The 12277-nt window shown below is 42.1% G+C and overlaps 1 protein-coding gene across 6 annotated transcripts in view; it reads left to right on the top strand.

The window, feature by feature from the left end:
- TAOK3 (TAO kinase 3) overlaps window positions 1–12277 on the top strand; it is a 226053-nt gene that overhangs the window by 165526 nt on the left and 48250 nt on the right. For all 6 annotated transcript variants that reach the window (XM_023204435.2, XM_023204461.2, XM_023204442.1 and 3 more), the window contains exons 12-13: window positions 3117–3284; window positions 6022–6228. In XM_023204435.2, the coding sequence (XP_023060203.1) occupies window positions 3117–3284; window positions 6022–6228 (375 nt within the window). The remainder of the gene's footprint in view (window positions 1–3116; window positions 3285–6021; window positions 6229–12277) is intronic.

Below are 12277 nucleotides of genomic sequence, written 5' to 3'. Positions count from 1 at the left end.
ACCCAGGCTGGAGTGCAGTGGTGCGATCTCAGCTCACTGCAAGCTCCGCCTCCCGGGTTCACGCCATTCTCCTGCCTCAGCGCCCGGACTAGCTGGGACTACAGGCGCCCGCCACAGCGCCTGGCTAATTTTTTGTATGTTTAGTAGAGATGGGGTTTCACCGTGGTCTCGATCTCCTGACCTTGTGATCCGACCTCCTCAGCCTCCCAAAGTGCTGGGATTACAGGCGTGAGCCACCGGGCCCGGCCTGTTTAAATTTTTTTTTTTTTTTGAAATGGAGTCTGGCTCTGTCGCCCAGGCTGGAGTGCAGTGGCACGATCTCGGCTCACCGCAAGCTCCAAGTCCTGGGTTCAAGCGATTCTCCTGCCTCAGCCTCCCGAGTAGCTGGGATTATAGATGCGCGCTACCACACCCAGCTAATTCTGTATATTTAGTAGAGACGGGGTTTCACCATGTTGGCCAGGCTGGTCTTGAACTCCTGATCTCCAGTAATCCACCCGCCTCAGCCTCCCAAAGTGCTAGATTATAGGCGTGAGCCACGGCGCCAGGCCTACTTCTCCACTATTCTTCTCTGTCTAACCTGCTATGGGCTGAGAAACTAGGAAACCAGATTATGTAACAATCATTAATAATATTGAAAGTGAGGGACGTTTGTATCAAGAATAATTTATGTACTTTAGAGCAGTTGTTTTCACTCCTCAGAGACCCTTTTTCTTATTGGGGAAATGAAGTTGCCAGAATTTTGACCTCTGGATAAATTGAACAGCTGGCATATTTTCAAGCATACACTATATGACCACAGAAATAGAAAATAAAATATTCACAAGTCTGTTTTTCAAGGGATAATGCATATGGGGGTGAGGATTGAGGCAAGTTATAATAAGAATAGACCAAGGTGCGGTGCGGTGGCTCACGCCTGTAATCCCATCACTTTGGGAGGCTGAGGCGGGTGGATCACTTGAGCTCAGGTGTTTAAGACCAGCCTGGGCAACATAGTGAAACCTCGTCTCTACTAAAAATACAAAAATTAGCCAGGCGTGGTGGTGCATTCCTGTAATCCCAGCTACTCGGGAGGCGGAGTCAGGAGAATTGTTTGAACCCAGGAGGTGGAGGTTTCAGTGAGCCAAGATCGCACCACTGCACTCCAGCCTGGGCGACAGAGTGAGGCTCCATCTCAAAAGAAAAAAAAGAATAGACTATACTCTGCATTGCTTTGGCTTATTACATAGTTTCAGATTTAAAAGTTACAAGCCTACCTACTACTTCTTAAAGTTCTGGTGATTTTTTTATTACTTATATGATAAAGTAAACCTCAAGAATTCTCATATGAAAAGATACTCAACATTCACTAATCATTAGGGACATGGAAATGAAAACCACAATGAGCTGTCACCTCACACCTGTTAGAAAGGCTATTATCAAAAAAGATAAGCGATAAGAAGTGGCAAGGGTGTAGAGAAAAGGGAATCCTTATATGCTGTTGGTGGGAATGTAGATTGGGGTTGCCATTAAGAGAAACAGTATGGAGGTTCCTCCAAAACCCAAAAATCACAATGTTACTCGTTCCAGTAATCCCGCTGCTGGTTGTACACCTGAAGAAAATGAAGTCAGCACCTCATAAAAATATCTGTGCCCCCATGTTCATCACAGCATTTTTCACTATATCCGAAATAAGGAAACAGCCTATGTGTTCATCAGTGGATGAAAGGATAGAAGAAATTATGGTGCATGTGATATAGATATTTAAGACTCAATCATATATATGACTGAATAATATTTTATTATATTTATTATATATTTATTTATTTATGATATTTATTACATATGCAGTCTTTAAAAAGAAAGTGGTCCTGCCATTTGCAGCAATACATGTAAACCCAGAAGACATTATTCTAAGTGAGATCAACCAGACACACAAAAAAATAGTGTACAATCTCACTTATTTGAGGAAACTAAACAAAAGAATAAAACAGGCCGGGCGCGGTGGCTCAAGCCTGTAATCCCAGCACTTTGGGAGGCCGAGACGGGCGGATCACGAGGTCAGGAGATCGATACCCTCCTGGCTAACACGGTGAAACCCCGTCTCTACTAAAAATACAAAAAAAAATTAGCCGGGCGAGGTGGTGGGCGCCTGTGGTCCCAGCCACTCGGGAGGCTGAGGCAGGAGAATGGCGTGAACCCAGGAGGCAGAGGTTGAGGTGAGCTGAGATCCGGCCACTGCACTCTAGCCTGGGCGACAGAGCAAGACTCCGTCTCAAAAAAAAAAGAATAAAACACAAAATTAAAGGTGGTTGAAAGAGATGGGGAATGGAAAGATAAAAGTTAAACGGTACAAAGTTTTAGTTATGTGGGATAAATAAGTGTAGAGATCCAGTGTACAGCATGAGGACCATAGTTGATAATACTGTATTATATCTGAGAAATTTGCTAAGACTAAAGATTTTCAGTACTTTCGCCACCAAAAAGTAACTGTATGAGATCACAGATATGTTAATTTGCTTAACTGTGGAAATCATTTCACTATTTGTATGTGTATCAAAACATCTTGCCATATACTTTAAATATAAACAATTTTTTTTTTTTTTTTTGGAGACCAAGTCTTGCTCTGTCACCCAGGCTGGAGTGCAGTGGCGGGATGTGGGCTCACTGCAAGCTCCGCCCCTCCAGGTTTAAGCAGTTCTTTGCCTCAGCCTCCGGAGTAGCTGGGACTACAGGCACGTGCCACCACACCTGGCTAATTTTTTGTATTTTTAGTAGAGACAGGGTTTCACTATCTTGGCCAGGCCGGTCTTGAACTCCTGACCTCGTGATCCACCCGCCTCTGCCTCCCAAAGTGCAGGGATCACAGGCATGAGCCACCGTGCCTGGCAATGTGTACAATTTTTAAAAAGAATTCTCATATCCGCAAAACAGGGCTTAAGGAAGAAGAAAAAAAAGCATAGCTATCTATGAGATTTACAAAATATGAAAGGACACATGACATGAAAATCATATTTTGTTATTTCTGTAATATCCATAGAACTATTTTATGATTCTCTATTTCCTTTGATATCTGTACCTTGCACCTAAGGATGTTTCTTCATTATCAATTTATTTTTTTCTCCTCCCTCAATCAGCATGACTTTGTTCGACGAGACCGGCCAATACGTGTCCTCATTGACCTCATACAGCGGACAAAAGATGCTGTTCGAGAGCTAGATAACCTACAGTACCGAAAAATGAAAAAAATACTTTTCCAAGAGACACGAAATGGACCCTTGAATGAGTCACAGGAGGATGAGGAAGTAGGTTTAATTTATTTTAGCAGGTACTTTTAGAATGCCCACTATGTGAAAAAGTTCTAGACTGGGCACTCTGAAAAATTTTTGAGGATAAAAATTAATTGATGCTGTCTGCCTTAAGAGACCTGAAGGGTTGTACAAGAGATGTTCATAAAATAACACTTATATAAGGCAAAATATGAAAAGTGCTGGGCCGGGCGCGGTGGCTCAAGCCTGTAATCCCAGCACTTTGGGAGGCCGAGACGGGCGGATCACGAGGTCAGGAGATAGAGACCATCCTGGCTAACACGGTGAAACCCCGTCTCGACTAAAAAATACAAAAATCTAGCCGGGCGAGGTGGCGGGCGCCTGTAGTCCCAGCTACTCCGGAGGCTGAGGCAGGAGAATGGTGTAAACCCGGGAGGCGGAGCTTGCAGTGAGCTGAGATCCAGCCACTGCACTCCAGCCTGGGCAACAGAGCGAGACTCTGTCTCAAAAAAAAAAAAAAAAAGAAAGAAAAGTGCTACAGAAGTGTTCCCCATTGCAGGGGTCCATCATGGGGAGAAAATAAGTCTGCTGGTGGGATTAGTGAAGGTTTCCTGGAGGACATAATGTGGGTGGTTTCTGACAAATGGGCATAGGGTATTCTAGACTCAGAAAGGTGTTGTGCTTTAGGAAGATTATTCTGGCAACAGAGTGTAACATGGATTTGAATGGGCAACATCCTGGCTAATAGTCCATGCAAGAGGTAATAAGGGCAGTGTCAATGCGAATGGGGAAAAGGGAACACTTTTGAGAAGCATCGTAGAGGTAGATTTGATAATCCATGGCTTCCCATTGACAGTGACAGATGAGGAGAAGTTTAAGATGACTCTGAGCATTTGAGCCTGGGTGGCTAGGAGTATGTCAATACCAAGAACAGAGAAAATGAACCAGAGAGAAAGAGTAGGTTTAGGATGAGTTCAGTTTCGTGCCTTTTGAGTTTAAGGTCCTGGCATTATATACTCTTGCTGGTATACAGATAGAAGTTTTCAATTAGATAATCCTTAATGACCTTAGTAAAAGCAGTTTTACAGGACTAGGTAGAATGAATAGTAGATTACTGGGGTTGTATAATTCATGGGATTTGATAAGGGGGAGACAGCAAAAAAAGTAATTACGTTAAGATTCCGAAATTGGGTTAAAAAGGAAAAGTAAGAGTGGGCAGCATGTAGACAGGTCCATAAATATAAGACAGGCTTCTTCATCATTAAATGCAGTAGAGATGGAGCCAGGGCAGAGTCAGAAGATAGAAGAAAGGGATATAGTTAAAGAGGCAGGATTTCAGAACGTAGACAGAATAAGAACAAGAGTATTAGTGGAGGAATTAGCCTTGAATAAGAGAAAGGACTCTTTTTTTTTTTTTTTTTTTTTTGAGACAGAGTCTGGCTGTGTTGCCCAGGCTGGAGTGCAGTGGCCGGATCTCAGCTCACTGCAAGCTCTGCCTCCCGGGTTTACCCCATTCTCCTGCCTCAGCCTCCCGAGTAACTGGGATTACAGGCGCCCGCCACCTCGCCTGGCTAGTTTTTTTTTTTTGTATTTTTTAGTCGAGACGGGGTTTCACCGTGTTAGCCAGGATGGTCTCCATCTTCTGACCTCGTGATCCGCCCGTCTCGGCCTCCCAAAGTGCTGGGATTACAGGCTTGAGCCAGGACTCTTCTTCCTCTAAATTGAAATACAAAGGAAGACAAGAATGAAGAATGAATGTATTTTAGCTTTTTAATAGAAAATAAAATAAACATAAAAGTATTTTATCAATAATTCTAAAAATGAAGCTCAGAAAGTTGCATTGAACTATAAAATTTCTTGATTGCGTATTTAGAAATGATCCCCTTTAATTGGGAAAATAAGCCTATTAAAAATATAATGTATTATCTTCCATTTTATATTACCCAGTAATTTTTTATATTGCCATGGCTAAGTAACAGTTTATTAAAGTTATATGTGTACAGTATGGTTCTTTGAGAACAAGGTTTATTTGTAGTTAAATGGATTTAATTATATTATTCAATCTTATATCAAAAGATATCCCACTGTGATGGATAAATTATATGTTCTGATTATTTTACCACTTTTCAAATAGTAGTCTTTGGGCCAGTAGTGATGAATACCAGTATTATTTAACAGATATATTTAATAAGATTACAGAGATAAGCATGATAGAATTGCTTGAGGGAGGCAGACTAATTACCTGTCCAGGAAAGTAGAATTAATACCCCTGCTTAGATATGAAGTTACTCAATAATAACTTGCCGAGGAAGCATATTGCTTGTCAAATATCTGAAAACTCTTTCCACTCTACTTTTTCAAGTCACCACTGCTGTATTTGCAGATATCCTAGAACTCACCTGTGTAGTGGCCGGCAGTCTTCCTCTAGCTCCTTGATGTTCCAGAAAGTCCCTTACAAACCTGGCTTGATTTTGCTGACTGAATAGCAACATGATAATATGATAGTGTCTATGCAGGGGAAAGCCCTGGGATGGCAGCATTTGGAGACTTATGACCAGATGTCCAGAATGGCCCCTGGGGAAGATATAAGAAGCGAATTTGAGATGTCTGAAAATGGTGGTGGAGTAGTGGAGCCAGTACATAAAAAGTTCATCTTTGCAGATTTGGCAGAAAAGCAACTTGACACTACAAAATTCAGTGTGCTTGATACTTTAGTCAATGGATTGACTCTTTAACTTCAGTCTTTTCTAACCTCAATGCCCCATTTTTATAGGACAGTGAACATGGAACCAGCCTGAACAGGGAAATGGACAGCCTGGACAGCAACCATTCCATTCCAAGCATGTCCGTGAGCATAGGCAGCCAGAGCAGCAGTGTGAATAGCATGCAGGAGGTCATGGATGAGAGCAGTTCTGAACTTGTCATGATGCACGACGATGAAAGCACAATCAATTCCAGCTCCTCTGTCGTGCACAAGAAGGTACGTTTCATGATACCCTCCGCAGAGGTGGGCTTTGTCAATCATAATGAATCCAGTTCAAGTCACTTAGCTTCCACATGTTTCAATTACCTTTCTGCAACTGCAGTATGGGACCACACCTGGCATGAGACAGTTTTCTTATAGTCAAAAAGTAACAAAGGACTACATAGCCTACATCTGTGCCTATTTCTTCATCTCCCTCTCTCATTACTCTGATGTCCATCATCATCAATATATAAGTTGAAGAATTTGGTAAGTCCTTCTCTAAACCAGTAATCTTAATACTGTAGACCTTAAGTCTTCCTGAGCGTAACCTGTTGGTTGTGCCCTTTTAGAAGTATGCTCTTTCAAAAGTATGTTTCTTGGCTGGGCGCAGTGGCTCATGCCTGTAATCCCAGGCCTTTGGGAGACCGAAGCAGGCCGATCACCTGAGGTCAGGAGTTCGAGACCAGCCTGGCCAACATGGCAAAACCCCGTCTCTACTAAAAATAGAAAAACTTAGTCAGGCATGGTGGCACACGCCTGTAATCCCAGCTACTCGGGAGGCTGAGGCAGGAGAATCACTTGAACCCAAGAGGCGGAGGTTGCGAGCCAAGATCGCGCCATTGCACTCCAGCCTGGGTGACAAGTGAAATTCCATCTCAAAAACCAAAAAGTATGTTTCTTAATCTTTATTCCCAACATACAATTTGTTTTAGAGTCAGTTTCTACTATTTTCTACCATTTCTTGGATTGATTGTTTATAGTTCTTCTAAGGCTAGCTCTCTACCGGCTTAAATAATTTTTATTTTTTATCATGATGCACAATGACAAAAGCATCATGATAGGGTCTTGTTCTGTCACCCAGGCTGGAGTGCAGTGACGTGATCATAGTGCATTATAACCTCAAACTCCTGGCTCAAGCCATCCTCCCCACTCAGCCTCTCAACTAATTAGGACTACTGGTGTGTGCCACCACACTTGGCTAATTTTTTAAATTTTTTTGTAGAGATGGCGGGGGGTCTCACTATGTTGCCCAGGCTGGTCTCGAACTCCTGGCTTCAAGCAGTTCTTCCACCTTGGCTTCCCATGCCTGGGGTTACAGGCATTCACCACCATACCCAACCTTAAATTCTGACTTGTGAGTGAATTATTCTGTTTTTTATTTTTGTGTTCTTTTCCAATTAAAAATTCTCATTTCATACAAGGCTATGAGGATTCATAAGTTGAAATACTTTATGAAAAATACAATTCTTTGTAGGAATTCTTCAAAGATATTTTGAGAGACCTTAGATAAACCGTCCATAATATGGAATTACAGAAGAGAATCCCTTATAATCTTTTTTATTAAGTATATGTAAGGAATGTATGCACTTGTTTTAATGAGTGCCAGTGATCACATTCTAACTCCAGTGAGACAGCATGTTTAAGAATTGTTTTCACTTCTGTTGGCTGTACTTTTTTTTTGTTTTGTTTTGTTTTGTTTTTTTGAGATGGAGTCTTGCTCTGTTGCCCAGGCTGGAGTGCAATGGCATGATCTCGGCTCACTGCAACCTCCGCCTCCCACGTTCAAGCGATTCTCCTGCCTCAGCCTCCCGAGAAGCCAGGATTATAGGCACGTGCCACCAGTCCCGGCTAATTTTTGTATTTTTAGTAGAGACGGGGTTTCACCATGTTGGTCAGGCTGGTCTCGAACTCCTGACCTCGTGATCCAGCCACCTTAGCCTCCCAAAGTGCTGGGATTACAGGCGTGAGCCATCGCGCCTGGCTGTAGTTTCTTCTTAGAAGAAAAAGTAAAAAAGGAAAGGTAGGAAAAAATATATTGATGCCTAGTCATGAATAATGGAAGACACATGTTTATTTTCTGGAACCAATTAACTTATTCATTTATTCAACAAATAAAGGGAGGGAACCTCTACTATGTGCCAGGAAATATGGTGGACCCTGCAGATCCAGAGGAAATGAAACAGACATTGTGCCTGCATGGAGCTTATTATCCGCAGGGGAGATTAAGCAAGTAAACACACATGTAACTATATACAATATGTAATTCTGAAACTTGTAGCCGGGCATGGTGGCTTCTTCCTGTAATTCCAGCCCTTTGGTAGGCCTAGGAGGGTGGATCACTTGAGGTCAGGAGTTCAAGACCAGTTTGGCCAACATGGCAAAACCCTGTCTCTACTAAAAATACAAAAAATAGCCGAGTATGGTGGTGTGTGCCTGTAATCCCAGCTACTTTTGAGAGGCTGAGGCAGGAGAATTGCTTGAACCCAGGAGTGAGAGGTTGCAGTGAGCTGAGATCATTCCATTGCACTCCAGCCTGGGCAACAGAGCAAGACTCTGTCTCAAAAAAAAAAAAAGAAACTTGCTTCAGATAAGAGGACTTACTCCAGCAGAGAGTAAGGAAAGCCTACCTGATGAGGTAACATTTAAGCAGAAATTTCAAAAACAAATAGAAGCTAGCCAGCTGGTGCAAGAGATGGGAATGAGTGAGAAAGCAACAAGCACAAGAGCACTGAGACAGAGAGAACTTTATATGTTCAAGGAAAAGGGGAAGGCCATAGAAGCTATGGCCAGTGTGCTACGTGGACAGTGTATCAGGACCAGAGAGACAGCAAAGGACGCAGATTATCGGGAATGCATGGAAACAATTTGAGGAAAGCAAAGATAGCAGAAAGATAGCAGATAGATGCAGAAATCTACCAAGAGATCACATTACCAGCTGGTGTCCTTTCAACATGGGCAAGTGATCATGTGTTTGAAGAGTGAAAAAGAAGGTTTTGCTGGGCTGTCTTTTCGGAGGAAGTGATCATGAGTGCTGACAGGTCTGGCACTTTCCTTTCTTTTACCTCTGGGGCTCTATGAGTATAGGGAGCAAAAAAGAGGAATTCAGTTGGATCTTTTTGCTCCAGGATTTCTCAGATAGGCAACCAGAATTAGAAGAAAGACACCACTGGCATAATCAACAAGAAAGAAAACCCTGGTCTGGAATTCATGGGATTTTAATTTTATTTTTGGCATGCTGCCACAGACCTACCTTGTAATAATATGAGTGTTTCAATACTTTTCTCTCCCTGATGTGATGACTTAAGAAGAACAGATAAAATTTATATTCTGAAGTAGAAGATAATTGTATTTGATCCACAAAAAATACATAGGTCAGAAAGAATTTAAGTTATATCTTTCTATTTTATTATGAAATATGTAGAGGAAATATGATGGAAGAAAATCAAAACACATTTGCAAATAAAACTTTGGATGAGTTACCTTTAAAATGTAAGAGAGGCCGGGCGCGGTGGCTCAAGCCTGTAATCCCAGCACTTTGGGAGGCCGAGACGGGCGGATCACGAGGTCAGGAGATCGAGACCATCCTGGCTAACACGGTGAAACCTCGTCTCTACTAAAAACTACAAAAAACTAGCCGGGCGAGGTGGCGGCGCCTGTAGTCCCAGCCACTCCGGAGGCTGAGGCAGGAGAATAGCGTGAACCCGGGAGGCGGAGCTTGCAGTGAGCTGAGATCTGGCCACAGCACTCTAGCCTGGGTGACAGAGCGAGACTCCGTCTTAAAAAAAAAAAATAAATAAATAAATAAATAAATAAATAAATAAATAAATAAATAAATAAATAAAATGTAAGAGAGCTCAAAAAATAGAATATTTATGAAAACTTAATGTTAAATATGGTATCTTTTCATGATCTCTATTGAGTTCTTATACCTGAGCTTTAAAATATGTTATCTTAGGCCGGGTGCGGTGGCTCAAGCCTGTAATCCCAGCACTTTGGGAGGCCGAGATGGGCGGATCATGAGGTCAGGAGATCGAGACCATCCTGGCTAACACAGTGAAACCCCGTCTCTACTAAAAAATACAAAAAACTAGCCGGGCGAGGTGGCGGGCGCCTGTAGTCCCAGCTACTTGGGAGGCTGAGGCAGGAGAATGGCGTAAACCCGGGAGGCGGAGCTTGCAGTGAGCCGAGATCCGGCCACTGCACTCCAGCCTGGGCAACAGAGCGAGACTCCGTTTCAAATAAATAAATAAATAAATAAAATATGTTATCTTTAAAAACAATAGAAATAAAAATTATTCATAAAGTTTATAATAGGTGGTTTACTCAAATTCCTAACACTTTTTCACTTGGGAACATAAATAGGATTTTTAACTCTCAATAGAAAATTTTGTGTATTAAACTTAGGGATGAGGAAATTAATCTATAGTTATATCTGCCTCTGTTAGTTTTATTTTACTTTGGACAAGTAACAAACCCAATACCTAGAATAGTGCCTGGCATAGCATAGACACTCAGTAAATAACTGTGGAATGAATGAATAGACCAACAAAACCAAAAAAAAGTCAGGGAATAAATTAATTACCAAATATTAAATACCATACTCTACTGGTTCATTGAACATAATGGATCAAAAGGGTTAAATAATCTTACTATCTTTACAGTTTGAAAAAGTTAAATGAGACTTAAATGAATACCCAACACAATAAGAATGTGCTTAATGGATGCCAATATATATGAATATGGGAGAAGGAATCTTTTGTCCCTTGATTGTTATAATCAAGCAGACATATCTTTTTTCTTTTTTTAATTTTTTGAGACAGAGTCTCACTCTGTTGCCCAGGCTGGAGTGCAGTGGCGCAATCTCGACTCACAAGCAGACATATCTTAAATTAGTCAAATTAATTTGACTAATCAAATAGTCAAAACAGATCTGAAACAGATTACCATTTTAGATAGGAAGTAAATTTGCTTTTTCAAAGAAGAACCTTAAAAAAATAAATAAAATGAAATCCATGAGTAGCTAGTGAGAGCATGACTTGCAGTTAACTGCTCTGCATCCAGAATAAAGATGCCCTGATTTTAGCAGGACGGTTCTACCACAGATAAGCCCCCAAAATGTAAAGTGGGACAATGAAAATTTTCCTTTGACATCAGAATGCCAGGTTACTTACTCTCCAGTCCTTGCCTCTGCTCTGGTCTTTCCCGGGCCCTGAGGGGATTCTAATCCAATCTTTTTTTTTTTTTTTTTTTTTTTTTTTTTTTTTTTTTTTTTTTTTTGAGACAGAGCCTTGCTCTGTTGCTCTGTTGCCCAGGCTGGAGTGCAGTGGCGCGATCTCGGCTCACTGCAAGCTCGGCCTCCCGGGTTCACACCATTCTCCTGCCTCAGCTTCCTGAGTAGCTGGGACTATAGGCGCCCGCCACCACGCCCGGCTAAATTTTTGTATTTTTAGTAGAGACAGGGTTTTACCATATTAGCCAGGATGGTCTCTATCTCCTGACCTCGTGATCCACCTCTGCCTCCCAAAGTGCTGGGATTACAGGCTTGCGCCATCACGCCTAGCCCAATCCAGTCTTCTTTTTGAGCAAGGATGATTTGATAAGGCTAAAAGCATATTCTGACAAAGTAAACTTCAGGTACTTATTTTCCCCCCTGGCTAGCGTTGCCACGCTACTTCTTTCTTTCTTTTTTTTTTTTTTTTTTTTTTTTTTGAGACGGAGTCTCGCTCTGTTGCCCAGGCTGGAGTGCAGTGGCCGGATCTCAGCTCACTGCAAGCTCCGCCTCCCAGGTTCACACCATTCTCCTGCCTCAGCCTCCGGAGTGGCTGGGACTACAGGCGCCCGCCACCTCACCCGGCTAGTTTTTTGTATTTTTTTAGTAGAGACGGGGTTTCACCGTGTTCGCCAGGATGATCTCTATCTCCTGACCTCGTGATCCGCCCGTCTCGGCCTCCCAAAGTGCTGGGATTACAGGCTTGAGCCACCGCGCCCGGCCTACTTCTTTCAATAACAAGAACATCGCCACATCTCTAGACTAGTAGTTCTTCAGGAACCTTTTTTTTCACCTACCATGTAGCACAGTGTCTGTTACATAGTAAATGCTCAATAAATGTTCTGTGAACTAAATTGAAAAAGTTGGCCTAGGACACAACTCCACACCTCAATTCTTGATTATTCACAAGTGACTCTGGTACAAATTTTTAATCCAGATTGTTTCCTTGTTGCCATCTAACCTGCTTCTGAGCCTCTATCCCATTCCTTTTTTTTTTTTTTTTTTTTTTTTTTT

The sequence above is a fragment of the Piliocolobus tephrosceles genome, chromosome 10, assembly GCF_002776525.5.
Source record: "Piliocolobus tephrosceles isolate RC106 chromosome 10, ASM277652v3, whole genome shotgun sequence".
In the NCBI taxonomy this organism is placed as follows: Eukaryota; Metazoa; Chordata; class Mammalia; order Primates; family Cercopithecidae; genus Piliocolobus; species Piliocolobus tephrosceles.
This window is presented reverse-complemented; position numbering and strand designations above follow the sequence as displayed.